Source organism: Convolutriloba macropyga, chromosome 11 (genome assembly GCF_964194025.1).
Source record: "Convolutriloba macropyga chromosome 11, txConMacr16.3, whole genome shotgun sequence".
In the NCBI taxonomy this organism is placed as follows: domain Eukaryota; kingdom Metazoa; phylum Xenacoelomorpha; order Acoela; family Convolutidae; genus Convolutriloba; species Convolutriloba macropyga.
Genome location: NC_134478.1, coordinates 12,768,261 through 12,796,119, shown reverse-complemented (window position 1 = coordinate 12,796,119; position 27,859 = coordinate 12,768,261). Strand labels below are relative to the sequence as shown.

Genomic DNA, 27,859 nt, shown 5'->3' with positions numbered 1-27,859 from the left:
GTACCAGATTTAAATAACCAGCTTTAATGTATTTTCATTGTACCAGCTGGAATCCACATGGGAAGCAACTGGGAAAAACTAGTCAAAAGTGCCAAGAAAATAATGTCCGCTGTTTATGACAACCGTAGATAAACTGATGAGATTTTTTCGACAACAATGCGTTTTTAGACCAAATACTCAATTCACGGCATTTGATCGTGGTGTCGGTTGGTTCAGATAAGCCAAATGCCTTGAATACGACAAAGAGCCTCTTGTCCATCGTATCCTGTCTTTTCTCTTTATCAAAGATCTATTTGTTTTATATGTTTTAGTTCCTCTATTTTATGTTTAATATGTTTAGTTTTATATGTTTAGTTCCTCTATTTAACCATTTCAAAGAAAGCATTTTATATCTGCTTAAAACGGACTTCTCATTCTCCTACAACTTTGGGCTGAATTCATAAGAATCACTCATACAATTGTGGTAAAATCATCGAAGTTAATGTGAGGCATTAACATGCCTTGCTACCGAATCCTTGATGGGAGGATCTAATGCAGTACTGCAAATTATCATGCAGAGTGGTAGTTTTTGCGAAAATTGCTTTCGACAATCATTCAAAGTGCGCTATGATATGTGGATACATGGAAACGTTGGACGAACAAATTTTTCCCTCAACGTGGAAACTTAGACGATCTAAGTGGATTAAAGAAGCCTATTGAACTCTACGGGTCAACAATTTTGTAGGGATGTAGGAGGGAATGAAATCAGAAAAAAAAGGGACACTTGAAAGAGATATTTCCCTAGCAAAATGGTGTGATCAGATCAGTTGTTACTAAAGCATCAACTGGAAAACTAAACGCCCAGTCTTATACGAGTTAGTTTTCTACAACTAAACAAGGCCAGCGATTTTATTGCCATATCTGGAAACGTCTAAAATGGCTATAACTGCTTTAGAGAATTCCAGTAATAAAAAAAACGGCAGAAACTTTTTGTATGAAAAATGCACCTCAAAACACCTACTGAACCTGCCCATAGGAAAGTATCTTTAAGTGATAATAATAAAACTTAGCATGCATTTTTTCCTGAAGAAAATTTGAAGACAATTGTGAAAATCTTGGCAAAACCTGCACGGGATTTCCTGAGTTTGTTGTTAATAGGAGCAAAAATGGCATCTGAATTATCTTCATGTCCAGTCAAGTGGAATGCAACGTTTTGCAAATTATGATTTTTGGGTGCCATTCTATAATTTTATTTTGTTACTATTGTTATTATTGACCACGAATTTGATTACCAAGTTTGTTGTCAATTCAATTCTTTTTGTACTTCTTTCAAATCCTCTTTGACCAAAATTGGATATATCAAGTTACTCCATTTCTTTGAGATTGTTATTTTTTTTCTCTCATAAGTCAACCTCAAAAGGTTTCAAGTATTCTCAAGTTTCATTCTCGAGATGCGACGAATTGTGAAGAAAGTTTGATTTTTTGGCACGATGTTGGCAAGAATTGAACATAAAAAACAGCAAATTTTTCTTTGATGCTATAGAACAACAAAATCAACTGTTAGTAAAAGCCAATGATCTTATAGCTGATATGGCTGTTGTCACAGAACGTATACAGATTGAACTAAGCAGTAACTTAAACTTTTTGTTAAGTTGTTTGCGTTAACTTAAGTTATTTAAAATCGGTATAAAATTTTACATTATCTTTGTTATTTGGTTAGAGTACAATCATAGAACGAGGTAAGAACGTTGCGTTTGATTTCTTAGCTACTACAAAACGTGTGTTTTTATCAAACGGCTCAAAACGCTTTAAAAGAGACATAATTATTTATTTAAAAAACTGTTTATTCATTTTTCCATCTGATTTGGCCGTCACAAATTTCTAATACTGCGGATTTTACTTCATCAAATTTTCCACACGGATTATTTTGTCTAATTTTCCATGGAAAAGGCTGTTTAATTTTTCCATTTTAGCGGTAGATTTGTTCACGTGTTATATCTGAGTGTAGAAATCCAGTGTATTGGTGTATAGCCAAGCGTGTTATTTTATTGGCAGTTCCATTTGTGGGGGACTAACCTGGAGTGAATAAAAGAGGGAAGGCAAGGAAGAGAGGAAAAGTGACCAGACAAGATGAGTTATAGTAAGAGTAAATTCGTGGACGATTCTTTGATGGAGGATGTTTTCAACAAGTAAGTCGCAATTTTATCATTTTCTATATATAATCTTCTTACTGAAACTGGAGCATAATGTATATTTTTGTCTAAATAATGGCTTGCATTAAATAAGTAATGGCTAAATGACTCTGCTTGAAGTCACTTGAGAAGTAGCAACTTCTGACATTTTGACTTCTGGCACTGCAGACTTTCGGCATTTAAAAATGCGCACGTGAGTGTTTTAATGTAATATATATATCCCTATGTTTGGTAAACTTTAGTCTCGTTGCAAATTTAAGGAGTCGGTTAAAGTCTTTCAGAAGTTGTCCTATGGAGCAAATAAATGTAGTAGTTCTACCGAGGACCCACGCCAATCGGTTGGTGACACTTGCAAAATAGCTTTTCATCTTTGTAGAAATGGAATTTCTAACTTAAGCTATCTTAAGAAATTTAAGAAAACTTAAGAAATTATGGCAAAGTACTAACCTTGGGTTATTTCTCAGAAGTTTCGAATTAAATTAGATTGAAAGAATAATGGCTAAATAAGTTAGGACTTTAGAGGCGGTTTATTCAACGAATATTGATTTTGACAAGTACTGGCAATTCTGACTTTGTCTGAACTGAACGGATTCATAATCTTTGATGAAACTTAAGATTTCTCGGCTCAAATTAGAGGTTACTTACTAAGTTGGGGATTAACTTGTTTTAACCATGGGATTTTTTGGGACTTTTCGCATGAGATTAATTTATAAAAAGAAATCGGACTTGATTATATCTCTTTTATTTACTTTTGCGGAGTATATATCCCGCTTGATTTTTGTACTTTCTTAGAGCTTCTTTTGGAATTTAATTTTGTAAGTGAAGTCTCTACTTTCTGTTGGTAAGACAGAGAGTTCTTAGATAGATTTCGGTGTGTTTTTGTTATAGTTTTCTTAGTAGGCATAAGTACTAGAAGTTAACTGGTGTAAGTTAACTTTTGCTAAGTATAGAAGTGTGTCCGTTTTCCTTTATAAGTTAGTTTGGGCAGAAGGTCTTTAAGAGAATTAAAGTCGCCTAGAAGGCTAACTTAGAGAAAAAACTAAACTTAGGAATTATTTTCAAAACATGTTGGAATTTAGAGGCCAAGGCCCCGAACCACCTTAGCTGAATTTTAAATTCTACATTGGCGACCACAGCATACCCCACAAATGGCTCTTTACGAAGTTCACTCCTCAGGCTCTCTACTTGTAGCCCGTTGATGAAAATCCAGTGGGCCGGACCATCCAACTCTTGCTCCGTTTTTCCTAGATTTTCTCAATAGCATTTTTGGTAAACCCTGTCCGCCTACTTGGTGATACTCTCGCCAACTTTTTGTTTGAGACCAAGTTCCTCTTGTGATGACATTTCTCAGTGAAGTTGAAACCACTTTGTTTCTAGTACAACGAAGCAAGGTAATTAAAGATCGCAATTTTTTTAAAACCTTATTTATATGCTTAGAACTTTCACGTTATCACATATAGACAACTTTCACATTTTCCTTAAATCATGAGCTTTAAATCATACTTCAAATTCTGATAATCCCTCTGTGGTTGCCAATGTAGAATTTAAAATTCAGCTAAGGTGGTTCGGGGCCTTAGGCTCTAAATTCCAACAAGTTTTGAAAATAATTCCTAAGTTTAGTTTTTCTCTAAGTTAGCCCTCTAGGCGACTTTAATTCTCTTAAAGACCTTCTGCCCAAACTGACTTATAAAGGAAAACGGGCACACTTCTATACTTAGCAAAAGTTAACTTACACCAGTTAACTTCTAGTTCTTATGCCTACTAAGAAAAATATAACAAAAACACGCCGAAATCTAGCTCAGAACTCTCAATGTAGAATTTAAAATTCAGCTAAGTTGGTTCAGGGCCTTAGCCTCTAAATTCCAACAAGTTTTGAAAATAATTCCTAAGTTTAGTTTTTCTCTAAGTTAGCCCTCTAGGCGACTTTAATTCTCTTAAAGACCTTCTGCCCAAACTAACTTATAAAGGAAAACGGACACACTTCTATACTTAGCAAAAGTTAACCTACACCAGTTAACTTCTAGTACTTATGCCTACTAAGAAAACTATAACAAAAACACACCGAAATCTATCTAAGAACTCTCTGTCTTACCAACAGAAAGTAGAGACTTCACTTACAAAATTAAATTCCAAAAGAAGCTCTAAGAAAGTACAAAAATCAAGCGGGATATATACTCCGCAAAAGTAAATAAAAGAGATATAATCAAGTCCGATTTCTTTTTATAAATTAATCTCATGCGAAAAGTCCCAAAAAATCTCATGGTTAAAACAAGTTCATCCCCAATTTAGTAAGTAACCTCTAAATTGAGCTGAGAAATTTTAAGTTTCATCAAAGGTTATGAATCTGTTCAGTTCAGACAAAGTCAGAATTGTCAGTACTTATCAAAATCAATATTTGTTGAATAAACCGCCTCTAAAGTCCTAACTTACTTAGCCATTATTCTTTCAATCTAATTTAATTCGAAACTTCTGAGAAATAACCCAAGGTTAGTACTTTGCCATAATTTCTTAAGTTTTCTTAAATTTCTTAAGATAGCTTAAGTTAAAAATTCCATTTCTACACCACCCACTCGGACTTAACTATTCTCCTGAATAGTTATAATTACATAGTTAAACGATTTACATCAGTAAATAGAAATGTAAAACAAATTTATAGAAAAAGAACTTATAAAAGGTTTAGTTAGTCCTCGGTCTGAGTATTCACAAACAGTTGCAAGTTCTTTTGTTTTGATGCTTTCGAGGAGAGACAACACTGCACACGAATCGTTTCTATCTTGCGCATCCCCGACTGTAGTGGCCTTCTTGACCACACCGCTGGCATACTACCCGGGACCTCGGTTGAACTTGTTGGCCTCCAACAATTGCCTGTTGTCCCTGCATCAAGTGTTCAAGAGCCCATCTCATTTTCTGTTGCCCAGAGAGGACCAATTGAATTAAACGGAAGTAAAATTCGGGACTAAATGCTGCTTCGAGAACCTCCATCTCCGTTTGTGTGCCGGCATCTCTGGTATTTTGTTCCCCAATCGTCGCAGTAGTGCTCCAAGCATCATCATCATCGTCCCGCATTGTTACCGGCTGAGGTTGTGTTGCACTACTGATTCCCAGGTCAATAGCTAAGCCCACCGTAACAGCATTCCCCACAAATGGCTCTTTACGAAGTTCACTCCTCAGGCTCTCCACTTGTAGCCCGTTGATGAAAATCCAGTGGGCCAGACGATCCAACTCTTGGTCCGTTTTTCCTAGATTTTCTCAATAGCATTTTTGGTAAACCCTGTCCGCCCACTTTGTGATACTCTCGCCAACTTTTTGTTTGAGACCAAGTTCCTCTTGTGATGAAATTTCTCAGTGAAATTGAAGTCACTTTGTTTCTTGTACAACGAAGCAAGGTAATTAAAGATCGCAATTTTTTTTTAAACCTTATTTATATGCTTAGAACTTTCACGTTATCACGTATAGACAACTTTCACATTTTCCTTAAATCATGAGCTTTAAATCATACTTCAAATTCTGATAATCCCTCTGTGGTCGCCAATGTAGAACTTAAAATTCAGCTAAGGTGGTTCGGGGCCTTAGGCTCTAAATTCCAACGAGTTTTGAAAATAATTCCTAAGTTTAGTTTTTCTCTAAGTTAGCCTTCTAGGCGACTTCAATTCTCTTAAAGACCTTCTGCCCAAACTAACTTATAAAGGAAAACGGGCACACTTCTATACTTAGCAAAAGTTAAATTATACCAGTTAACTTCTAGTACTTATGCCTACTAAGAAAATTATAACAAAAACACGCCGAAATCGAGCTAAGAACTCTCAATGTAGAATTTAAATTTCAGCTAAGGTGGTTCAGGGCCTTAGCTTCTAAATTCCAACAAATTTTGAAAATAATTCCTAAGTTTAGCTTTTCTCTAAGTTAGCCCTCTAGGCGACTTTAATTCTCTTAAAGACCTTCTGCCCAAACTAACTTATAAAGGAAAACGGGCACACTTCTATACTTACCAAAAGTTAACCTACACCAGTTAACTTCTAGTACTTATGCCTACTAAGAAAACTATAACAAAAACACGCCGAAATCTAGATAAGAACTCTCTGTCTTACCAACAGAAAGGAGAGACTTCACTTACAAAATTAAATTCAAAAAGAAGCTCTAAGAAAGTACAAAAATTAAGCGGTATATATACTCCGCAAAAGTAAATAAAAGAGATATAATCAAGTCCGATTTCTTTTTATAAATTAATCTCATGCGAAAAGTCCCAAAAAATCCCATGGTTACAACAAGTTCATCCCCAATTTAGTAAGTAACCTCTAATTTGAGCTGAGAAATTTTAAGTTTCATCATTGGTTATGAATCCGTTCAGTTCAGACAAAGTCAGAATTGTCAGTACTTATCAAAATCAATATTTGTTGAAAAAACCGCCTCTAAAGTCCTAATTTACTTAGCCATTATTCTTTCAATCTAATTTAATTCGAAACTTCTGAGAAATAACCCAAGGTTAGTACTTTGCAATAATTTCTTAAGTTTTCTTAAATTTCTTAAGATAGCTTAAGTTAGAAATTCCATTTCTACACCACCCACTCGGACTTAACTATTCTCCTGAATAGTTATAATTACATAGTTAAACGATTTACATCAGTAAATAGAAATGTAAAACAAATTTATAGAAAAAGAACTTATAAAAGGTTTAGTTAGTCCTTGGTTTGAGTATTCACAAACAGTTGCAAGTTCTTTTGTTTTGATGCTTTCGAGGAGAGACAACACTGCACACGAATCGTTTCTATCTTGCGCATCCCCGACTGTAGTGGCCTTCTTGACCACACCGCTGTCATACTACCCGGGACCTCGGTTGAACTTGTTGGCCTCCAACAATTGCCTGTTGTCCCTGCATCAAGTGTTCAAGAGCCCATCTCATTTTCTGTTGCCCAGAGAGGACCAATTGAATTAAACGGAAGTGAAATTCGGGACTAAATGCTGCTTCGAGAACCTCCATCTCCGTTTGTGTACCGGCATCTCTGGTATTTTGTTCCCCAATTGTCGCAGTAGTGCTCCAAGCATCATCATCATCGTCCCGCATTGTTACCGGCTGAGGTTGTGTTGCACTACTGATTCCCAGGTCAATAGCTAAGCCCACCGTAACAGCATTCCCCACAAATGGCTCTTTACGAAGTTCACTCCTCAGGCTCTCCACTTGTAGCTCGTTGATGAAAATCCAGTGGGCCAGACGATCCAACTCTTGGTCCGTTTTTCCTAGATTTTCTCAATAGCATTTTTGGTAAACCCTGTCCGCCCACTTTGTGATACTCTCGCCAACTTTTTGTTTGAGACCAAGTTCCTCTTGTGATGAAATTTCTCAGTGAAGTTGAAGTCACTTTGTTTCTAGTACAACGAAGCAAGGTAATTAAAGATCGCAATTTTTTTTAACCTTATTTATATGCTTAGAACTTTCACGTTATCACATATAGACAACTTTCACATTTTCTTTAAATCATGAGCTTTAAATCATACTTCAAATTCTGATAATCCCTCTGTGGTCGCCAATGTAGAATTTAAAATTCAGCTAAGGTGGTTCGGGGCCTTAGGCTCTAAATTCCAACAAGTTTTGAAAATAATTCCTAAGTTTAGTTTTTCTCTAAGTTAGCCCTCTAGGCGACTTCAATTCTCTTAAAGACCTTCTGCCCAAACTACTTTATAAAGGACAACGGGCACACTTCTATACTTAGCAAAAGTTAATTTACACCAGTTAACTTCTAGTACTTATGCCTACTAAGAAAACTATAACAAAAACACGCCGAAATCTAGCTAAGAACTCTCAATGTAGAATTTAAAATTCAGCTAAGGTGGTTCAGGGCCTTAGCCTCTAAATTCCAACAAGTTTTGAAAATAATTCCAAAGTTTAGTTTTTTCTCTAAGTTAGCCCTCTAGGCGACTTAATTCTCTTAAAGACCTTCTGCCTAAACTAACTTATAAAGGAAAACGGGCACACTTCTATACTTAGCAAAAGTTAACTTACACCAGTTAACTTCTAGTACTTGTGCCTACTAAGAAAACTATAACAAAAACACGCCGAAATCTAGCTAAGAACTCTCTGTCTTACCAACAGAAAGGAGAGACTTCACTTACAAAATTAAATTCAAAAAGAAGCTCTAAGAAAGTACAAAAATCAAGCGGTATATATACTCCGCAAAAGTAAATAAAAGAGATATAATCATGTCCGATTTCTTTTTATAAATTAATCTCATGCGAAAAGTCCCAAAAAATCCCATGGTTAAAACAAGTTCATCCCCAATTTAGTAAGTAACCTCTAATTTGAGCTCAGAAATCTTAAGTTTCATCAAAGGTTATGAATCCGTTCAGTTCAGACACAGTCAGAATTGTCAGTACTTATCAAAATCAATATTTGTTGAATAAACCGCCTCTAAAGTCCTAACTTAATTAGCCATTATTCTTTCAATCTAATTTAATTCGAAACTTCTGAGAAAAAACCCAAGGTTAGTACTTTGCAATAATTTCTTAAGTTTTCTTAAATTTCTTAAGATAGCTTAAGTTAGAAATTCCATTTCTACAATCTTCTTGAACTTTTGTGCCCTTACATGATAACCTTTCTGTCTCAACTAAGATATGGAAATTGATTAGGTCTCATTTTTGTTTACTTGTATGCCGTGTTATTTTCAGGATTCTGCTTGAACGATTGGTCAGGTGCTTAAACACAGGAGCACACTAATAAAAATAGAAACTTGGTTTCCAACCAACAACAGAAGCTCACGGGTTGAGGAGTCACCGCTATTCACACCTAAGATTTGAACAAATTCAGCTAATCAGTCAATTCTTGTAAAAAAAGACACTTAGAGATTTATGCTTCGAAAAAAAATTACCAAAAGTTTGTCATCGTTTGTAAGTTATACCTCGACCCGGATCACTAATAAGATAAAATTTACTTTTATATACATATGTCAACTGCACTAATATTTATCAACAAATAAATTGTTTGAGATAACGATTTACAAGTGATTGTTGTATCTCTTGGAGAGTGACATATTACTGTGAATTTTACAGACAGCTGTAATATTAGGGTAAAATTAAAAATTTTAGATTTTTTTAGTTAATGCAGCGAATGAAAAATTTAATCGTACAGGTTTTTTCCCCAAAATCTCTTAAATTGTGAAAGCATCGATCAGGCGTGTAAGCAACTTTACAGAAAGCACTTTCCAAAATGAGATGCTTGTCTTTATTCTATGAGTATGCTGTCTTACAACCACAAAATGTCAAGGGTAATATTTTCCGGATCTATTCCGTTTCAGCCCCACAGTCTTGTGGACATATATCTTTTGTTATATCTAACTACATATAAATTGTAATTAGGGGCATAAAAAAACACTGGAAAGGTGAAACGGAGTAGATCCAACATTCCAACTAAAATCAAATAGTTTGGAACAGTCATCGTCGCAAAATAGTCTGGACAATGAACAATTAAATATCTGATCACAGATCAAATTATGTTGATGGTAAATATGGTAATTGTGTTGGGCGTGAATTTTATCAGTTTTATCATCATCAAAGATTCTAATTAAGTCAGTGATTGAAAAAAATCGTACCACTTCACAACAATTGTCTATTATGTCGTTTAATCAGATTTTTTAATATTATTTAGAAAAATACCGTTTTTAAAAGCAATCTGGTGACAAAAAGCCGGTCCAGTTTGACCAAGCCTTAATTTTAGCTTTCATTTTATAGAGCATTGACTTCATAAATGAAAAAATTAAAATAATTGTATTATTAGAAATTTGTAACCGATGACAGTTAAAGGGAAAAAAACTTTTTCATAATGTACCTGAGGTATTCATCGTTTCTTGGTTTTTCTGCCACCTGTTGAGCTCTTTAAACAAAAATTGAGGCTTTTGTTTCAAGAAAAAAATAAAAACCCCTCTGGAAAGTCAGAATTCAGATACATAACTGAAATAAAAGAAAAAGAAAAGCAAAGTAAATATGCAGCACATAAATAGAAGGGTCCCTAAAATTAACACAAATATCAAGAGATTTCTGTGTCATCTTAATTTAGCATCCTCAAAAGAAGTTATTGTTTCTAAAGACATAGACAGGAGAGTTGAGAGAGATATCGTTAACAAACAAAATACTGATCAAACGAAAATTGAGTTAGTTTGGAAAAATTCTGATTGCACCTATGGACGATTTGTTCACGTCAAAAACAGTTTTTACATTTTTTGACCCCACATTTTTGCTGTTATAAATGATGAACCCATTGTCTTCAAGTTTTTAGCTTCTAGAAGATCTGGTCTTCTCGCCGTTTTTAACTGCAGCCATTTTTCTGAAATGGTTGTAAATACTTTTGTTTGTTTTCGTTTATAATTTTATTAAAAGAACTCAAGTTAAACATTGGCTTTTGACAGTAATTGATAACATTTACCACCTTGCTGCTAGTCTTGCAGTAGAAATGGAGAAATAAGAGTGTCTCAAGGCAACCTTAAACGTTTAAGGCGCAAACAGTGTTTGATATTGAATGTGCATTGCGTGAGAAAGCGAAATAGGTCTTCTCATAAAAGAATCGATTGGTCTCTAACTTAAAATTTGTCAGCATGGTAAGTTAACATCGATTGGTTAAGATATTGTTTGCGTCGGAGACTAAGATTTTTTTGCGTAGGATAAAAACGTGTTGGTGAAGTAGTACGGCATAGGATGCGCCAGAGAAAATGAACCACTTGGTAATATCCAAGAGGACGCAGATACTCGGGGATAGCTTTAGAAGTTGACAAACTAAGCGATAGTGATAGAGAGACATTGAATTGTCAAATAACTTCTCAAATCCAAGATCATTTGGAATAATGTGAGCATTCGATGTGAGTTTCTTCTGGGCTTTTCGTTAAAAAAAGTAGCAATTTCAATTATAAGTTGGTTTAAAAGTGTTCCCTCCATGATAGTGCTAGTGCATTTATTGACTCTGCTGTTTTGATTTCCAGTTGAAGGGTTTTTTACTTGAATGCGAATTAACTATAATCCAGACCGTCTAATTTGTAACAGCGTACAAGAGCCGCCGAAACGCTCGCAGAGAGTTGACGCAGGGCTTTCCTCACCATTAAAATCTAGTTTTTTTGTCATAATTTGAATTAAGAATTAGTTTAGTTACCATTACTATAGTTATCAAAACAGCAGATAAACAAGTTAATTAATTACTTCTCATTGTTCCATTTTTTTTTCTACACGTGAAAAGTATGTTTCTATTCACCTTTGGTCAGCAAAGAAAAAAAACTCGTGATTGAAGATCATAATCATTTCCCTTAATTAGACGCGTTTGAAAAATTTCACCTCACTCTGTAAGTTTAAAGTTTTCTTCATACATTAAAGATTCTGATGGTGCTCGGGCAAGCAACATCACAGCAGCCCACGAATTACAACTACTGAGCTTGACTGAGCATGTCATTCAAACGCAATGGAAGATTAAAAGATCCCTCCAATTGATAAGCTCCTGCTATCTGAAAGTGAGCCTATTCTTTTTACTGTCGTCTTGAAAACTGAAGACATTTCTCCTAATAATTCCACTGCGGTGGCGCGAACGTAAAACCTTGCTGAGATCATTTTTGTTCATACACCTTAAACTTTTGATCCTCAGCTGCTTCAGTTGCGTAACCTGACGTCTCAGCCGTAGAAGTTACTGTAACATCAAGAACAGCAGATTGGCCTGATGTTCGTGATGACAGAAACATGTCTCCATGTCGGGAATTGCTATCAACGATGAGGTTTTGTTTTTCTACCACTGGAGATAAGTTAGCTGCTTCAAAAGCCACTGCGACCCGCTCTCAAATTCTGCCGTGTTTTGCAATGGCGCCTCCCCTTCCGTGACATACGACAACGTGATTACCAAATACATCCACAGTGCCCGAAGCGCAATAAAGGCGTTTTCTCTCCAAGTTGTAAACTTTAATACTAAGTCTTTACTTTTCACTCACCAGAACTTCATCAGGGTGCAATTACAGATCTAGAGCAGGTACGGGTGCTCTAGCTATACATGCGCCTGATTGTGGAACAGACAATGTCTCAAGTCAAGCTTCATCCCTCACTGATGTAAGATTTTCCTTCAGGTCACGAGGTTGCTGGAGATCTAATGTCTCTTGGATTTTCTTTTGTGTAGGTAATAACGCCCCAAAAAATGTTAAAGTTCTCGTGAAAAGCTGCAAATATAGGTACCTTTTTGGTTGACTGACCTGTGAGTTTTACGACCAAATCATTTGACGCCAAGTCTTCTGGGCACAGAGTCCCCTCACTGCGCAGCTTAGCAGAAATTCAGAAGATGACAACAGATACCGTTATAGAATATCAGTATTTTTTAATTCTTTTTTCAAATTATGCAACTTCGCGGGAATAGCGTATGCTAAATAATACTTGATAAACGATAATCGGTTCAGTTTGCTGAGGGCTAATTCTTGGTGGTACGGCGTGATTAGAACGCGTTCAATTTATTCCCTTCGGAAGACATTTCGGTCTGGTGGGTATGATCAGAGATACATTTAAATACATTTCAGCCATATCAGATATGAACAGCAGAATTTTGAGCTCAAGATATGATCCTAAAACGCCAGATCTGATCGATTGTCGATTTTTTTTCTTTAATAATCCAACTTGTGTTTTGTAAGCTAAAATGGAGAAACGTGAATTAGAAATTAAATTATTCTTAAATTTATGAGAAATACATATATATTATGGCGAAGCAATGATGGAACTCTTGATTCAAAATAAAGTAAAGTTAACAGCAAATTCTCTTCCAACTGTTGATTTTAGTTTTTCCATTTTAGGTGATCATATCATGGAAATTTTTTTACTTAAGGAACCAGGAAACAATTATAAATGTCAATCTGAAAATAGAGTTTAGTAAATGCATCAAAATATAACAGAATAGGCTCCAGAAACTATGTCTGAAAATCTATTTTGCACAGATAAACTAAATTATGACTGACAAAAAAGTTGAACTGATAACAAGTTTTTTATACTGCGATTATACAGTTGGTTTTAATCAGATTATAACAACCCGGTAGGTATTAAAAAAAACGAACGTTTGAATTGCGAATGCGGGATTCGAGATTGGGTTGTTTTAGTTTTTTTTGTTGAAATTAACAACTTCAATTTAATTGATCTTACCTTGTTTTTTTTGTGCTCTATCTTTTTCTTTGGGAAAATCGACAAAGTAAGTTTTCAGAATATTGAATTAAACTGAATAGGTTATTTATAAAAGCTTGTTGAGAAAAAGCTCAACTAACTGGATTGTAAGCAGAAAAGTATCAAGTGTCGTTTTTGCGAAGGAACATGGCCAACGGAACAAATTCTCAATTAGCTCTTGAAACACGCAAAAGCTAAATAAATTGCGTGCCAAATTGTGTTATCAATAATAAATACACTATGGTCCAGTGGCACGAAAGTAAAACAAAGCTTGAGCGGAAAGGCGCTATAAGATTAATAGATTAATAGCTGGAACATTATACTGCCTAAGGAATAATAATGGGGTAGGGCTGTTACATCACCCCGCTTAGGAAGGACATGTCCTCATGTCCCACTATTCTGTCTCCGAACCCGATGAGGACGATGAGCTCGAAGAACGCGAGCGAGGCTTCCTTTTTATTTTCTTGTTTTGTGGATTATGATTTCCCCGAAGTAATTGAGAACGCAGGGAGCGGAATTCGTTTTGGAGACCTCTGAGGTGACGACAGGTCGTTGAACAGGACTCAGAGGCAGACATAGTGTCCGTATTCACCCCTGCATTGCGGACCTTAGAGGATTTTGGCTTTTTAGGTTGTTTTTTCTCCAGCGTAACAACCTTCGCGGAGAGCAGACGATTTGCCGTCCGAGAATCATCTAGCATTTGATTCAGCTCGGAAATGCGAGCTTTTAGTTTGTCGATCTCATTGGTAGCCTGGTAAAGGTCACGCTCGTGAGCCTCACGAGATCGACGAAGTCGAATAAGTTGATCTCGAAGGTCGCGATTTTCAGCCGAGTTGTCAACAGGGATAGCGACTAGATCCGCAGGATCCAGCAGAGGCCTTCGCCTTGCATTGTAAGGATCCTGAAGGCGAACTTTCCCATTGCGGTAAAATTCAACAACCCGCAACACGGCATGCAAATTTGCTGAATACACCAAACCGTTGAGGCGTAAGGGACCGTTGCGAGGTGGACCCATAGCCTGGCGTGAATTGCTTCCTTCGAGCGGGCTGCTTCTCGAACCCGAAGCTGCTGTTGCAGAAGCAGTCTGAACGACTGGAATGTTTTTGGAAGGCGGACAAAAGATGATTGTCATTTCATCCGAAGAAGCAGATGAGCAGACATCCGTGTGCGGCTGAGGATCCCGATTTTGCGAGAGGTTTTGACGGAACTCAAGCGACTGATCACTTGCCCAGTTGCCAGTTATTCCTGTATCTGCTTGAGAGTCCATACTATCGTCCAGCAACGGAATTGCAGGCGAAGAAGCACCTGAAAGAAGATCTGTGTCCAGAAGAATATCAGGGCCTGGAGAAGCAGGCATAGTGTTGATTGACTCTGAGCTTGTCGACATCTAAAACAAGCAATGTCAATCATTTGTGTACAGAAGTGCATCAGGGCTGCTAGTGATTGATGAACGAAAAGAAAAAAATTTTGAATGAAGCAAAAGACAAAAATCAGAAAGCGGCAGTTTTTTTTTTTCTAAGACAGAACACTATAGGCGATAAAGAGTCAACCTGTGCTTAAATTTTTGTTGTGTAGCGGGCAGAATTTAATTGTGCTGACGGATAAATTGAATCAACTATTACAGTGCGATTATCAGGGTTCCCATCAGTTTCATTGACAAGTTGGTCATGATTGACAGGCGCAGATGCGTGTATATTATTTATGTGATTTTGAAGCATCTGCGTAAAAGGCGCAAGGGGGTTAAGAAGCCGGAAAACTGTCCAGAAAGGAACTCCATGAGAAAGGAGCCTAAGCGCAAATACAAGTTTCAATAAATAGATAAAGAGCCCTAGAAGCGCTAAAGTTGTTAGCGTAATTACAGTGCACCTCTCGGCGTAGTACCAACCACCACTCGCAACAGATTGCAAATCAATCAAATATTTCCAAGCCGCCAAATTTTCTAGTTCTTCGGAAACGCTTGGATTAAAATGCATTAAACCAGGATGAGAATATTGGCTGCGAGGACCAAGATATACTTCTCGTCCCGAAATTGTTCGGCGCGAGTATTTTAGAACCCGAGCCTTTGCGCTCTGCCTCAAGTTCTGATAAGAAAAGAGACCAGCGGTGTGTAATGAAGGTAAGTTATCACTAAAATCTAGATGGCTGAAAACACTTAGAGATTCGGGCGTACGTGCGACCGAATAATCATCTCCATAGTGCATCCAGATGCCTTCAGACGTGCGGTACATGTAAGGTGCTATGGGATCACAAGCAGTCAAAGTATAGTTTGGATACACAACTTGTGTTATCGGATTCATGAAACGAATTTGCGTATCATTGCCCAAAAGAACAGGAACTTCCTCTGTGCAGTAGGGGAAGTCTGCAATTCGAGCTTCGACTTTAACACATTTGTGGACGTAAAGAACAGCTCCCGCTTTTTCAGCATGTATGCCTAACATGGAACCGGATCCGAGGAAGAGATTAGGATTGTCCAAGTTTGACGCTAAAGAAATGAGTCCATTTAAGATCATCTGACGCGTATTGCAAATTTCATTTTTGATGAAATTTACAATTCGTTGACGCGAAAGATGCGCGTTGACATGCACAAACTCAATTTTTGTCCCATAGACTAAGTTTGGAATTGCATCTGTGTTGTAATCTATTTCCGGAAGGTAGAAGCCTGTCTTTCAGATAAATCAACCAACACAAGATCATCGTCTTCAGGGACGATGGGTTGAGGACTTGGTCTTACAGTTTGGTTGGAACGATTTCTGCGCAACCGCTGGTCTGATGGTGTAAAAGGTTTAATGCGATCGTAATGAGCAATCTGTTGTTTTTGAGTTTTGACGTCTTGTAGAACAAAATTAATTTGGTTAATAACCTTTTTCACGCAATGAGGTCCAGACCAGAAGCTCTTTAATTTAGGAGTTTGACCCTGTGAGCACACTGGTGAATGAAGAAGCACCAGGTCTCCTTCCTTATACGAAGGACCATGCTTCTTTTTGTCAAAGATAGCTTTTTGTCGGCGCATTTCCCATCCGTTTTTCTGAATTACGGACTCGAAAATGGTGGAAGATTCAACTAAACGTTGAAAAACATAATCCCGATGACCAACAATTGGAGTGGGCAATGTTGGATATAGCATATCTACAGGCATGCGCATTTCTTTCCCAAAAACTAATCGGAAAGGCGATTGACCTGTCGACTCATGAACTGCAGAACGATAGGCCATCATGAAAGATTGAAGATGAACAGACCAAACTTCATGCCGTTCTGCGCAGTACTTTGCCAACCCATCTTCCAAAGTGCGATTTATGCGTTCCACTTTTGCATTTCCTTGCGGGTGGTAAGGAGTAGATCTTGAGCTGGTTAACTGCAGCTTATTGCACATATCTGCGAAAAGGCGCGATGTGAACTGCGAACCGTTGTCACTGTGAATATATTCAGGTACACCAAATCGGGTGACCCATTGATCTAAGAAAGTGCTACAGATTGTCTCAGCCTTGATGTTCTGTAGGGGTGCAGCCTCGAACCAGCGAGTAAAATGGTCTCCAATCATTAGGATGTATTTATAAAATTTCTCATTCAACCGACTTTCTGGGAGAGGGCCAAGGATATCAACTGACACGCAAAGAAAAGGTTCATAGAATGCCCAGAGCTGCATTTCTTGCTGATGTGATTGTTTGGGATTCTTTCGTTTTTGACAAGTTGCACAACCTGAGATCCAGGAGTCCACATCATTTTTCAATCCTGGCCAGTAAAATCGCTGACGTACCCGATCAAGAGTTTTCTTATTGCCTAAATGTCCTGAAGCAGGTGAATCATGCAACTGAAGAAGAACTTTTTGAACCTGGTTAAGTGGAACGCAACACTGATGGAAAAGTGTAGATCCATCCAGTTGTTGAAATAGCCGGTACAAAACACCATCAATAATTTTAAATGTCTCGAATTGCTGCCAGTAACACTGCAAAGCAGATGGTCTACCAAACATTAAGGATCGAGGTGGTTTCTCACCTGTTCGACACCATGATTTGACTACAGACAGAGTTTTATCCTGATCTTGCGTTTCTGAAAAGTGCGGAGACGAAGAAACAGATGTGACAGAAGTAGCAGATAAATTCAAAGGTGGTAATCTGGAAAGAGCATCAGCATTTGCAATAGTTTTTCCAGGCCGATGGACAATTTCAAAATTGAACATACTTAATTTTTCTAGCCAACGCGCTACTATTGCATCAGGCTCTTTGAACGAATAGAGCCAAACGAGGGCGCGATGGTCAGTAATTATCTGAAATTTTTGCCCAAGAAGAAATTCTTTGAAGTATGATGTGAAGAACACCACAGCAAAGAGTTCACGTTTCGTAGCCGAGTAGTTTCTTTGACCTTTTTGCAGCACTTTGCTAGCATATGCAATAACCTTTTCACCATTTTTCTGTTTTTGAGATAGCACTGCGCCAATTCCAGTAAGCGATGCGTCAGTACAAAGAACGAATTGATCCTTTTCATTTGGAAAACCTAAGATTGGAGCGGATACTAGCGCTGTTTTCAATTTCTCGAAAGCTTTTTGGCAGTCTGCTGTCCAATGGAACGTTGTTGTTTTATTCATCAATTGGTACAGAGGGTTCGCAATCAAACCAAAATTGAGAACAAACTTTCTATAGAAGCCAACAAGGCCCATGAACGATCTTAACTGACGAATAGTTTGTGGAACTGGGTATTTCTCCACAGCTGCTATTTTAGCAGGATCAGTGTGTATCCCGTCAGCAGAGACTACATGACCCAGAAATACTAACTTCGTTTGGAATAAGGAACATTTGGCAGGTGAAATTTTCAAATTTGCTTCCCGTATGCGTTGGAACACAAGTTGAAGACGATGTATGTGTTCCTCGAAAGAACGACCAAAGACTATAATATCATCAAGATAAACCAGGACAATTTCATATGTCAACCCTGATAAAACAATTTCCATTAGTCTTTGAAATGCTCCAGGGGCATTGCAAAGACCCATTGGCATCCGTTTCCACTGATACAGTCCAAACGGCGTAATGAAAGAAGTAAGGTGTCGATCTTCTTCATCAATCTCCATTTGATGAAATCCACTGCAAAGGTCGAAGCTAGAGAAGAAAATGCTTCCCTCGAGATTATTTAGAATATCTGATATGCGCGGAAGAGGCCACGATGTTTTGACTGTTTGGGCATTTAGTTTCCGATAGTCAATAACAAGACGATATGACCCGTCACGTTTCGGAACTAACACGGTTGGAGCTGCCCACTCGGAATGAGTAGGAGATATGAGATCTTTTTCTTGGAGTTTGGTTATCTTATCCTTGAGATCTTTTCTTTTAGAAGGATTCATTGATCTGTATGGCACTCGGCTAGGCTGGGCGTCATCTTTCAACTGAATACGCAGTTTATGCAAATTACATGAGCCTAGATCCCATTTGTCGGTAGCAAACACGTCTGCAAACTGCTTGAGTAGACTAAAAGCGTCCTTTTGTTGTTTTTTAGTGAGAGTGCTGAACTTTGATTTAAACAACTGCATCAAAATTTCAGCTGAATTGATGTCAACAGCATTGAAACCAACAGTTTGAAGGACAGTCTCGTTGTAGGGTAAGATTTGCGCAATAGTTTGCGAAGGATATAAAGTTACGGAATTACAAGTAGGGTTAAGTACTCTTAGCCAAAATTCATTTTGAGAAACTGTTACAAGAGACGAGGCCACTAAAAGGGAGTTTAAACTGGTGAAACCTACGTGGGGCTCAACCAAACCCACAGTCGCGTCAGACGAAGTACGCGAACTGCTTGAAGAAAACTTATGCGCATGATGTGACTTTAGATTACATTTTACAAGTGCTTCACTTCGAGGTGGAATAAGGAAACGCGAAGTTACAGAACAAAGCGAAGTCTCAGTTGTCGGAGAATTATCCTCAAACCACTGAGACAACGGACTGATACATTCCAGTACTGCGTCACCTACATCTAATAAACCCCGAGAGAAGTCTACTGCACATTTTTGTTTGTGTAGGAGATCAAAACCGACCACACAAGGAACACTGAGGTGGGCACAAATGTAAAATTTGAAAGAAAACATGGGACCATTTTTAAACCAACGACATGGAAGCAAGCACATACCCTTAAATTGAAGCATAGAGCCATTTATGGCGGATGCTTGGATATCAGATGCTTCCAATGTAAGCGAAGGGCTAAAGTTGCTGAACTTGCCAAAAACATCGGCACGAATTACACTAATTGAAGCACCTGAATCAATCAGGGCAGGCAGTATATTATCGGCGATTATTATTTTGGAAAGAAGCGACTGTATGCCAAAAATACGCTTGTTTTGTGCCATGGGTTATTAAAAATGGAGAACAAACTCTTTCAAGGTGGACTATGGCGATAGAAGAAGCTATCGGTTAGAGTATGGTTTTGACTCTGGGCAATTACGTCGCTGATGTTGAGAAGAACCACAGTTCCAACAATTTTTGCAATTATTTTTAGTATGACCTTTACGATTACAACCATAACAAATAGTTGGTCCGGTGAACCTGACTTTTCTTTCATTACTGATTGAACGACTGTGTGAATTGTCAAGAAACGTTTTTCGCGGAGAGGAAGATTGACGACGTTCTCCGTGTTGCGATGGGCTACGAGAGAAAGTAGGTGACTTGCGTTTGTTAAACGGAGACAATCTGTAAGGAGAGTTGCTCCTGCGACCCGATTTTTTGTTCATCGGACGAGAACGTGGTTGGTAACTAACTTGTCCGGCCATGAGTTTATCAACTTTACGCGAAAGTGCTTCAATGGAACTCACAGAAGTAGATGAAGGCGCAGTCTCATTTGCATTTGCTTCAAGACGGTAAATTGCGTCGAAGTGGAGTGCTGATTCTAAGGCCGCGTTAATGTCAGCCGGCTTGTTCTTTCTTAACTCTACCCTTACATGAATATTGTGAAGGCCATCAATGAAAGATTGAAGCACAATATGGTCTCTGATTGCCTGCGTGTCTTGGGGATAAGCCTTATTAGCTAGAAGTTTGAGCTCAGCTAAAAATTCACTTACTTTTTCGGACTCGCCTTGAATACGTTTTGCAAGGGATGACCGAAAAAATTCAGGAGGTTCCTGATATTGGCGCAAAAATTGCTTTTTAAGCTCTGAATAATCATTTTTTGTTGCGTCATCTAATGACTGATAAAATTCGATAGCACTGCCTCGTAAGCGCAAGGGAAAAATAGTATGACGCTTATCAATGTAAACCTGTTGACCAGCGCTGTCGTGTTGCGGAGTTCCATCACTATTGAATGCTTTTTTTAGCCAATTTTGTAACGAACTCAAGAGTTCGAATTGTGTTATATAGGCCTGAATATCACTTGTTCCGTTAAAAGGCTCCGGTAGAAGAAGTTTAGCTTCCAGAGCTGCGTCAGCCATTTGTTATTAATTACATGGAAATAAAAAATGCTGCACAAAGTTCCAACCTTGCGATTGGACCGGCAAGTCAGATATCGGTTGTTCAAAATTGTGGGGACCAGAAAAAGCTGGCCTCTAAGAGATAACAGAAAAGAACGCAGAGACTTTTTTTAACTTAGGATTTCAGGTCTCTCGTCTTAAGTTATGTATCGTTGAGGTTGCCGTAGCAGCCGCCGAAACCTCCCTTGCTAAGCCCCTTAGTCTTACTACGTGGGACCTACAAACACTGGGAATGTAGAAGCTGCGGAAGCAAGGAGCGTCTATTTTCCGATATATCGGATAACGCTTGAGAAGCCTCTGAAATCAGTACCTATTTGTCAAAGCGTTCTAAAGTTAAAGGCAATTATTGCTCATCTAAGAAAAAGAACAACCGTTATCTGTCAAGCAGATCACAAAAACGACCGAATATTTGAGTTATTTTTCTCTTTTTTTTTTTGAAAAGAAGGTAAAGAAAAAGCAGATGTTCCTGAAAATTGCAGGATAGCTTATTTTGGAAAAAAAAAATCCCGAACCTGTCAACAATATAACAACCCGGTAGGTATTAAAAAAAACGAACGTTTGAATTGCGAATGCGGGATTCGAGATTGGGTTGTTTTAGTTTTTTTTGTTGAAATTAACAACTTCAATTTAATTGATCTTACCTTGTTTTTTTGTGCTCTATCTTTTTCTTTGGGAAAATCGACAAAGTAAGTTTTCAGAATATTGAATTAAACTGAATAGGTTATTTATAAAAGCTTGTTGAGAAAAAGCTCAACTAACTGGATTGTAAGCAGAAAAGTATCAAGTGTCGTTTTTGCGAAGGAACATGGCCAACGGAACAAATTCTCAATTAGCTCTTGAAACACGCAAAAGCTAAATAAATTGCGTGCCAAATTGTGTTATCAATAATAAATACACTATGGTCCAGTGGCACGAAAGTAAAACAAAGCTTGAGCGGAAAGGCGCTATAAGATTAATAGATTAATAGCTGGAACATTATACTGCCTAAGGAATAATAATGGGGTAGGGCTGTTACAAGATTTCCAAGCTTAACGTGAACACTTTAACCAACAAAAGTTTGTTACAAATTTCTTAAACGCAATTTTTAGGTTGAACAGACTTGGGAAGTACGCCTCTAGGCAGGAGTTGTTGGATGAAATTCGTGATCTGAATTTGGAGTTAGAGAGGGAGAAGAAGATGTTGGAGACATACAGACATAGATACGAGACTAAGCAGAGCGAGTCCACCTCTCTCACTAAAAACTTAGGTAAGTTTTCGAATCCGTTCTGGTCTGCCACAGTCCACAATGCCCCCTAACCCCCCCCCCCCATCCCAAACACCAGAACCCCCACAATACCCGACAACGCTCCTTTTTAAGAATAAAAATTGTAAGTTATTGAAATCTTAGTTCACAACCAATCATTGTTATTATTATGTTCAGTTCGAATCAACAATAGAATCACTCCCGTTCTTTTTTTAAAAAATTCTTTTGAAGTATGTCTCCTGTTCTCGCTCCCAAATTTTAACCGCCAATGATTTACGGCCCATACGATAAGACCTAAAATTTTAAACTCCCTGCTTATTGGGTGGCACATTTTTCAAAGAAAACTTGCCTCTTAACTGCTGAGATAAGGATTCTAAGGTTTGCTTGAATTTCGGATCTACTCTATGAGCATAGTGAGCATAGTGCTATATAACAACATATAATTTGCAACGGGTGGCCGAAAAACCTTTCACTTATATGCGACTTTAAAACATAGTAACATTGCTTATAAAAACGCATAATTTGCAAATTGCGGCATAGCAGTCAATCAACAAACTAAATCCAATATAAAAAATTCATTGAGAAGAACATTACGACGCAGAGGTATACCCCAATTTTTCCGCCTTAGTAAAATTGGCTCGAAAATAAGACACATACAATGAACAAAAATAGAAGACATCCTTTGCATCTTACTTTTCGCAAAAGGAGTTGCGCCAATTTTGCAACATAAAAGAACATTTGGAACGAAAAGTAGGTTACAAGTCTTGTAGCACGTTTCCGCTCAACTTAGATATCTATTATTTGCGCGCATTTTGAGCATGCAATAAGCACTTTAATGAAGATTTAATTGCAGCTTTCAAAGCTTTAAAGTGCTTTAAATACATGGAACTACAAAAACTGGTTTTTTCCGAAAAAAACTCGCACATCAAAAGCTTTGTATATCAATGTGGGATTGGCCGATTTAAATAAGTAGTAATAAATAATACTAGCAATAGGTAGTAAAAATGTACTATAAGTAGTAATAAAGTAGTAATAAAGTAATAAGTAGTAATAAGTTAGGCTTAATTAAATAAGTAGTAATTAAGTTAGGCTTAATTGCGGATTTTATGCGAAATCCAGCTACATTGCGTGCGAAAAAATGATACATAAATGGAGCAGATGCGTGATACAAGCCGTGCGAAAAATAGGTTATAAAGTTTGTACTTGTATTTCGCGTCTAGGTTTAGGACATTGTTGCGAACACGGGTTGCTAATTTCCCATCCATTTTGACGGTTTCTGCTAGAGTAGCTATTTTCCGCAATATTGTTCCATTTTCAATGTATTAATACAGTAAAAACGAACACTAGATGCACGAATCAGGCATATCTGCCCGTTACAGTTTGGGTATACCTCTGCGTTGTAATGAACGGCAAATTATTTTGCTTTGTTAACTGAAAATTTTTACATTTTATGCACATCATAAAACTATTTGTATATTCATTTGTGTTTTTAAAAATGTATTTTTAAGGAAGAAAACGCTTCAATATTTCTTGCGTACAGAGACAAACAAAAAGATAATCTTTAAATTCTTTTAATCTGCAGGAAAATGAGTTTGTATAATTTTTCGCCGCTTTCATAAAAAAATTGAATCGAAGTTCTACAACATATCCTGCGCGCAATATTTTTAATGTGGTAATCCAGACTCTGCTTTGTTTGGTCGTTAAATCGTAAGTTGAGTAAGTAAAAAAATACAATCAAGTTGCTGTTACAAATTTTGGCAGGAAGCTTTTAGAAAGCTAATTGTTTGGTTTTGACTATTTGAAGTTACATAGGAAAAGAGGCAATGAAATAAACCTTTTTGTGTTTTGTGTTTTTTTGGCGTGGAATAAAAAATTGGTCAACCAATTCTTGAACTTCCGCGTTTTTCTAATGTGTGCCCACAGGTTTTGCAATTTCTCGCAGTTTTGCTAGGATTTCCAAAAATTTTTTGAGAAATTTAATAATCTTGTGCGATAATAATTTATTCTTGTTGAAAAGACTTCTACTATTTGAAATACACGCTTGAAGTAAATTTCACACATTTTCAGAAAGATGTCAAAAATTTTCAAATTTGGCTGAAGTTATTGTTGAATTAGCTTTCCTATCTGTGAACACATTTAATATAATCTCAGTATTAAGTTCACGATCCGATCAATTGTGTCTCAATTACAAGGCTTGCTAAACAATGCATAAACTTTGGAAACATTTGCAAGCTAAAACATTTTTAGGTTCCATTGTCAATTTAGAGTTCTCGTCATATTCTTTATGGATCTATTCTCTTTCGCCCTCTAAGGTTTATTATGACCCCAATTACGATTTATACGTAAAGTAAAACTAAGCCGCGGTGGGTGGAAAAATAGAATAGTTCCGTCTTTTTCTCAGGACCATTTTTAATGAAACTACGAAACCAACCAATTCAGGCAAATAGCAACAGGAATGAACTTGGCACATCATATGTAATTTTTTAAAGAAATTACAATGGTATTGCTACTGAATTCTTACAAACTTAACCAACAAAAAATTTGCAATAATATGCATACAATGCATTAATAAACAAAGTTTGCAATTTTTAGTCATATGGGCATTGCAAATTTTACACTCTTTGACTAAAGACGTTTCTTCTCATTTTTATGCAGGATTTAAATATTAATTTACAGTTTTTTTTCAAGTTCCGGGTCTTTGACCAGCAAAGAAAATAACTTTAATCATTGTATTGACTGCTGAGTTATTATAAGAACACGCGGAGGAACTTACAAATGTATTTATAAAACTAATATTATATCTTGATGTGAGAATGGAAATAAAATTTTAATCACCTCTAATTCAAAGTTTTGCTCTAAATGATTATTTTTCAATTAATTAGGGGAACATACGGAGGAACTTACAAATGTCTTGATAAAATTGATATTTTATTTTGAGGTGAGTATGAAAGTAGTATTTTAACCACCTCCAATTCAAAATTTTGTTCTAAAGGTTTATCTATCAATTAATTTTTTTTATTATTGGTCGTTATCATCAATAAATATTTACAAAAAAGTATTATAAAAAAGACATAATTGTTTTGCTGTATATTTTTGTATAATTTAGTAAAAACAAAAACAAATTGCAAGAAATATCTTCTTCACTTGTTGAGGAATGAAATTTACTGTTGATATTTGATTCATCAAACTCTTGATATGTTACATTGATGACCATAGTTATGAAAACAAAGTTGATTATCAGACAGGATTAATTATAAAATATAAAATAAAGAAAATTTAATGTAAACACTTATTGGTTGGAACTAGTTGAGCTACTGGTATCAATTTTAGGTTTTTACGTTCGGTTGTGATAGTTTCATATCAAGTCCCACGGGCCGCTATTTTATAGGGATTAAAATCGGGGTGAAATGATAGTGGGGTTAAAAGATAGAGGGGTTAAATGATACAGGGGTGAATAAATCGGGGTTAAATGATAGGGGGTTAAATGAATAGGGGTGAAAAAATGGGACACCCAATTTTAGACTCGGTGCGTGATTCCCAAATTGTTTCTTATAAATATGTAAACTTTTGTATTTTTTTAAATAAAGCATCCCAGAAAGATTGTTGTTTTAGTATTTAAATATAAGTTTTAACGGTTGTTAAAAAGTTCGCTAGTATTCCATTGTAAACAAGAGTCAATTATTTAGCCTTTATTTAATAGAAATAATGCCCAGATAATGACCAGAGTTGATTTTAGATTCGGTTCGTGAGTACCAAACTAGCCTGATGAAGGAGCACAAAGACTTAGAGGACAAGTATGCCCAGCTGAAGAGACAGAATGAGCACCAGAAGACAGACATCCAGGTGCTCAAGAAGGAACTGGACTCGAAAGAAATGTCCTACTTCCTAAATAGACGCCGATTCATGGACACCGTCAGTGTACGTTGACCCAGTTTCAAATAAAGCCCACCTTATTATTTTAGATAGGATAAAACCCACTGAAAAACCCACCTAATTTTAGACAGGAAAAAGCAAAAAGCTATTGAAAAAAAACACCCATTTTTAGATAGCAACCCACACCCATTTTTAGATAGCAAACCCACTGAAAAATCTAACGAATTTTTAGATAGGAGACCTCACGTAGGAAGCCCACCCATTATTCGGTAGGAAAGAAAAACCACGGGAAAAACCCACAATTTTAGATAGGAAAAACCCAAAAAATACAAAACCACCCCTCTCCCCCAGGGAAAAAACAAATGATCACAAAGGTAGTTTTTAGGCATTCAATGCTATCGCTTTATTGCCATTCAAAAACCCCTAATTCAATAAGGATTATTTCCCAGACACCATAAAGTAGCTCTTTGTTATATCTGCATAATACCCGTCAAAACCCCCACCCCCACCCCTACCTCTGGAAAAGTCTGGAAAATTAATCCTGGGCAATTTGCGCTTTGAAGTCATGATTTATATTGTTCATGCTTTATATTTGTCTTTAACTGTTTCAGTATTTGGTAAGTACTGTTCAGTGTCTGTTTAGTGTCTGTTTCATTATTTGAACTCATGGTTCATTTAAATTCCCCTTGTCAGCGACCGTCCAGAATTTCTACAAAGCGACGATTCAAGGTCAAATATGATTTTGTATATTTTCTCGGTTGTCATATGAAGATCATATACAATATAATTTCCTGGTAATTATAAAAGAATCATAAATTAATTTTTGAGACTAAGAATTGTGTCATTTTTTTTAAAGAAAAGACATGGTCAAAATTTTATAGTAATTCTAACAAGACATATGAAACAAGCAAGAAACATAATTTTTGATGAACAAATTTAATAGGCTTAGATCTCGACTTCTGAGAAGACTTTGTAATTCTACTGGGGCGGGGGGGGGGGGGGTGGGTGGGTGAGGGGTTCAACAATGACTATAATTACACAGTCCAGCGCATAGTTAAAGTCGTGGTAAAGTATTTTCATGGGGCTTCTTCATATCAAGTTAATGTCGAGCATGGTCTTTTCATGGGTCGAAGAACTTATTATTTTGGCGTTTTTAATGGTTATGACTTTTTCATAATCATACAAGGACCTTTATGATTTTCTTGGTGCCCAACAAGGATCATACGAGTAAATACAGCGTGATCTGCATGATATCAAATATGATCTTTATATGACTCCAACGAAGGTTCAAACCCGACCAAAATTCACTCCTGATCTTTTCTAGTTATGGATCAACTTAACGATGTTCTAGTTTCACTATAAGTCCACCCCATTCATCGGTTAATAACTTTTATGCCCTTCATGTCACTGTCGTTTTCTCATCTTCAATATAAGCAAATAATTTATTAGCAAATAATGCACAATTTGGTTCGGGTTTTTCTCATTGCTAGCGCCCGTTAGGGTATGTATATCTACAGTAATATACGTTTTATATAGAAGTATGAAGGAAAGGCCAAATTTCCTAGGTGATTCCATAAAAAAGGCTGTATTCATATTTCAATCACGAACGGAAAAGATCCAAATTTAGAATATCTGCCCTAGCAAATATTCTGGAAAAATTCGAAAATCCAAAAGTTGAAAATTTTTTGAGCATGTCAGATTGAAGTGAGCTACTATGTTCAATTAGGACGATAGATGGCTGCGTGAGCATGACTTGGAAAGATCTCTGTCGTCTAAGTACAAGTACTGGCATTGGAGGCCATGGCTGTACAGAAACTACAAGGACCTATACGACAAGTACTACCCCAGTACTTCTTACGACCCCAGCTGGTATTACCCATCCTACTCTCCTTCCTCTTCCTACTACTATACTTCGCCTTATTCCTCCTATTATGGATACCCTTATTACAGGTATGGCATTATTAGTTCGTCTGTATGACAAGA

The 27,859-nt window shown here is 36.9% G+C and overlaps 3 protein-coding genes across 4 annotated transcripts in view; all 3 read left to right on the top strand.

Annotated features, from left to right (window-relative positions):
- Positions 1 to 27,859, top strand: part of LOC142349543 (coatomer subunit zeta-1-like) — a 116,062-nt gene that overhangs the window by 12,080 nt on the left and 76,123 nt on the right. The window lies entirely within an intron of this gene.
- LOC142349538 (tuberin-like) overlaps positions 1 to 27,859 on the top strand; it is a 494,816-nt gene that overhangs the window by 435,327 nt on the left and 31,630 nt on the right. The window lies entirely within an intron of this gene.
- On the top strand, positions 1,613 to 27,859 carry LOC142350039 (uncharacterized). Of its 2 annotated transcripts, XM_075401950.1 has the most exons (5): positions 1,613 to 1,718; positions 2,035 to 2,168; positions 21,849 to 22,006; positions 25,740 to 25,921; positions 27,603 to 27,859. In XM_075401950.1, exons 2-5 carry the CDS (start codon positions 2,110 to 2,112, stop codon positions 27,852 to 27,854), a joined length of 651 nt encoding a protein of 216 aa, XP_075258065.1. In that variant the 5' UTR covers positions 1,613 to 1,718; positions 2,035 to 2,109; the 3' UTR covers positions 27,855 to 27,859. The 2 variants fall into 2 exon arrangements, with proteins under 2 accessions (XP_075258065.1, XP_075258064.1); XM_075401949.1 differs by lacking the exon at positions 1,613 to 1,718 and having other exon boundaries at positions 1,725 to 2,168.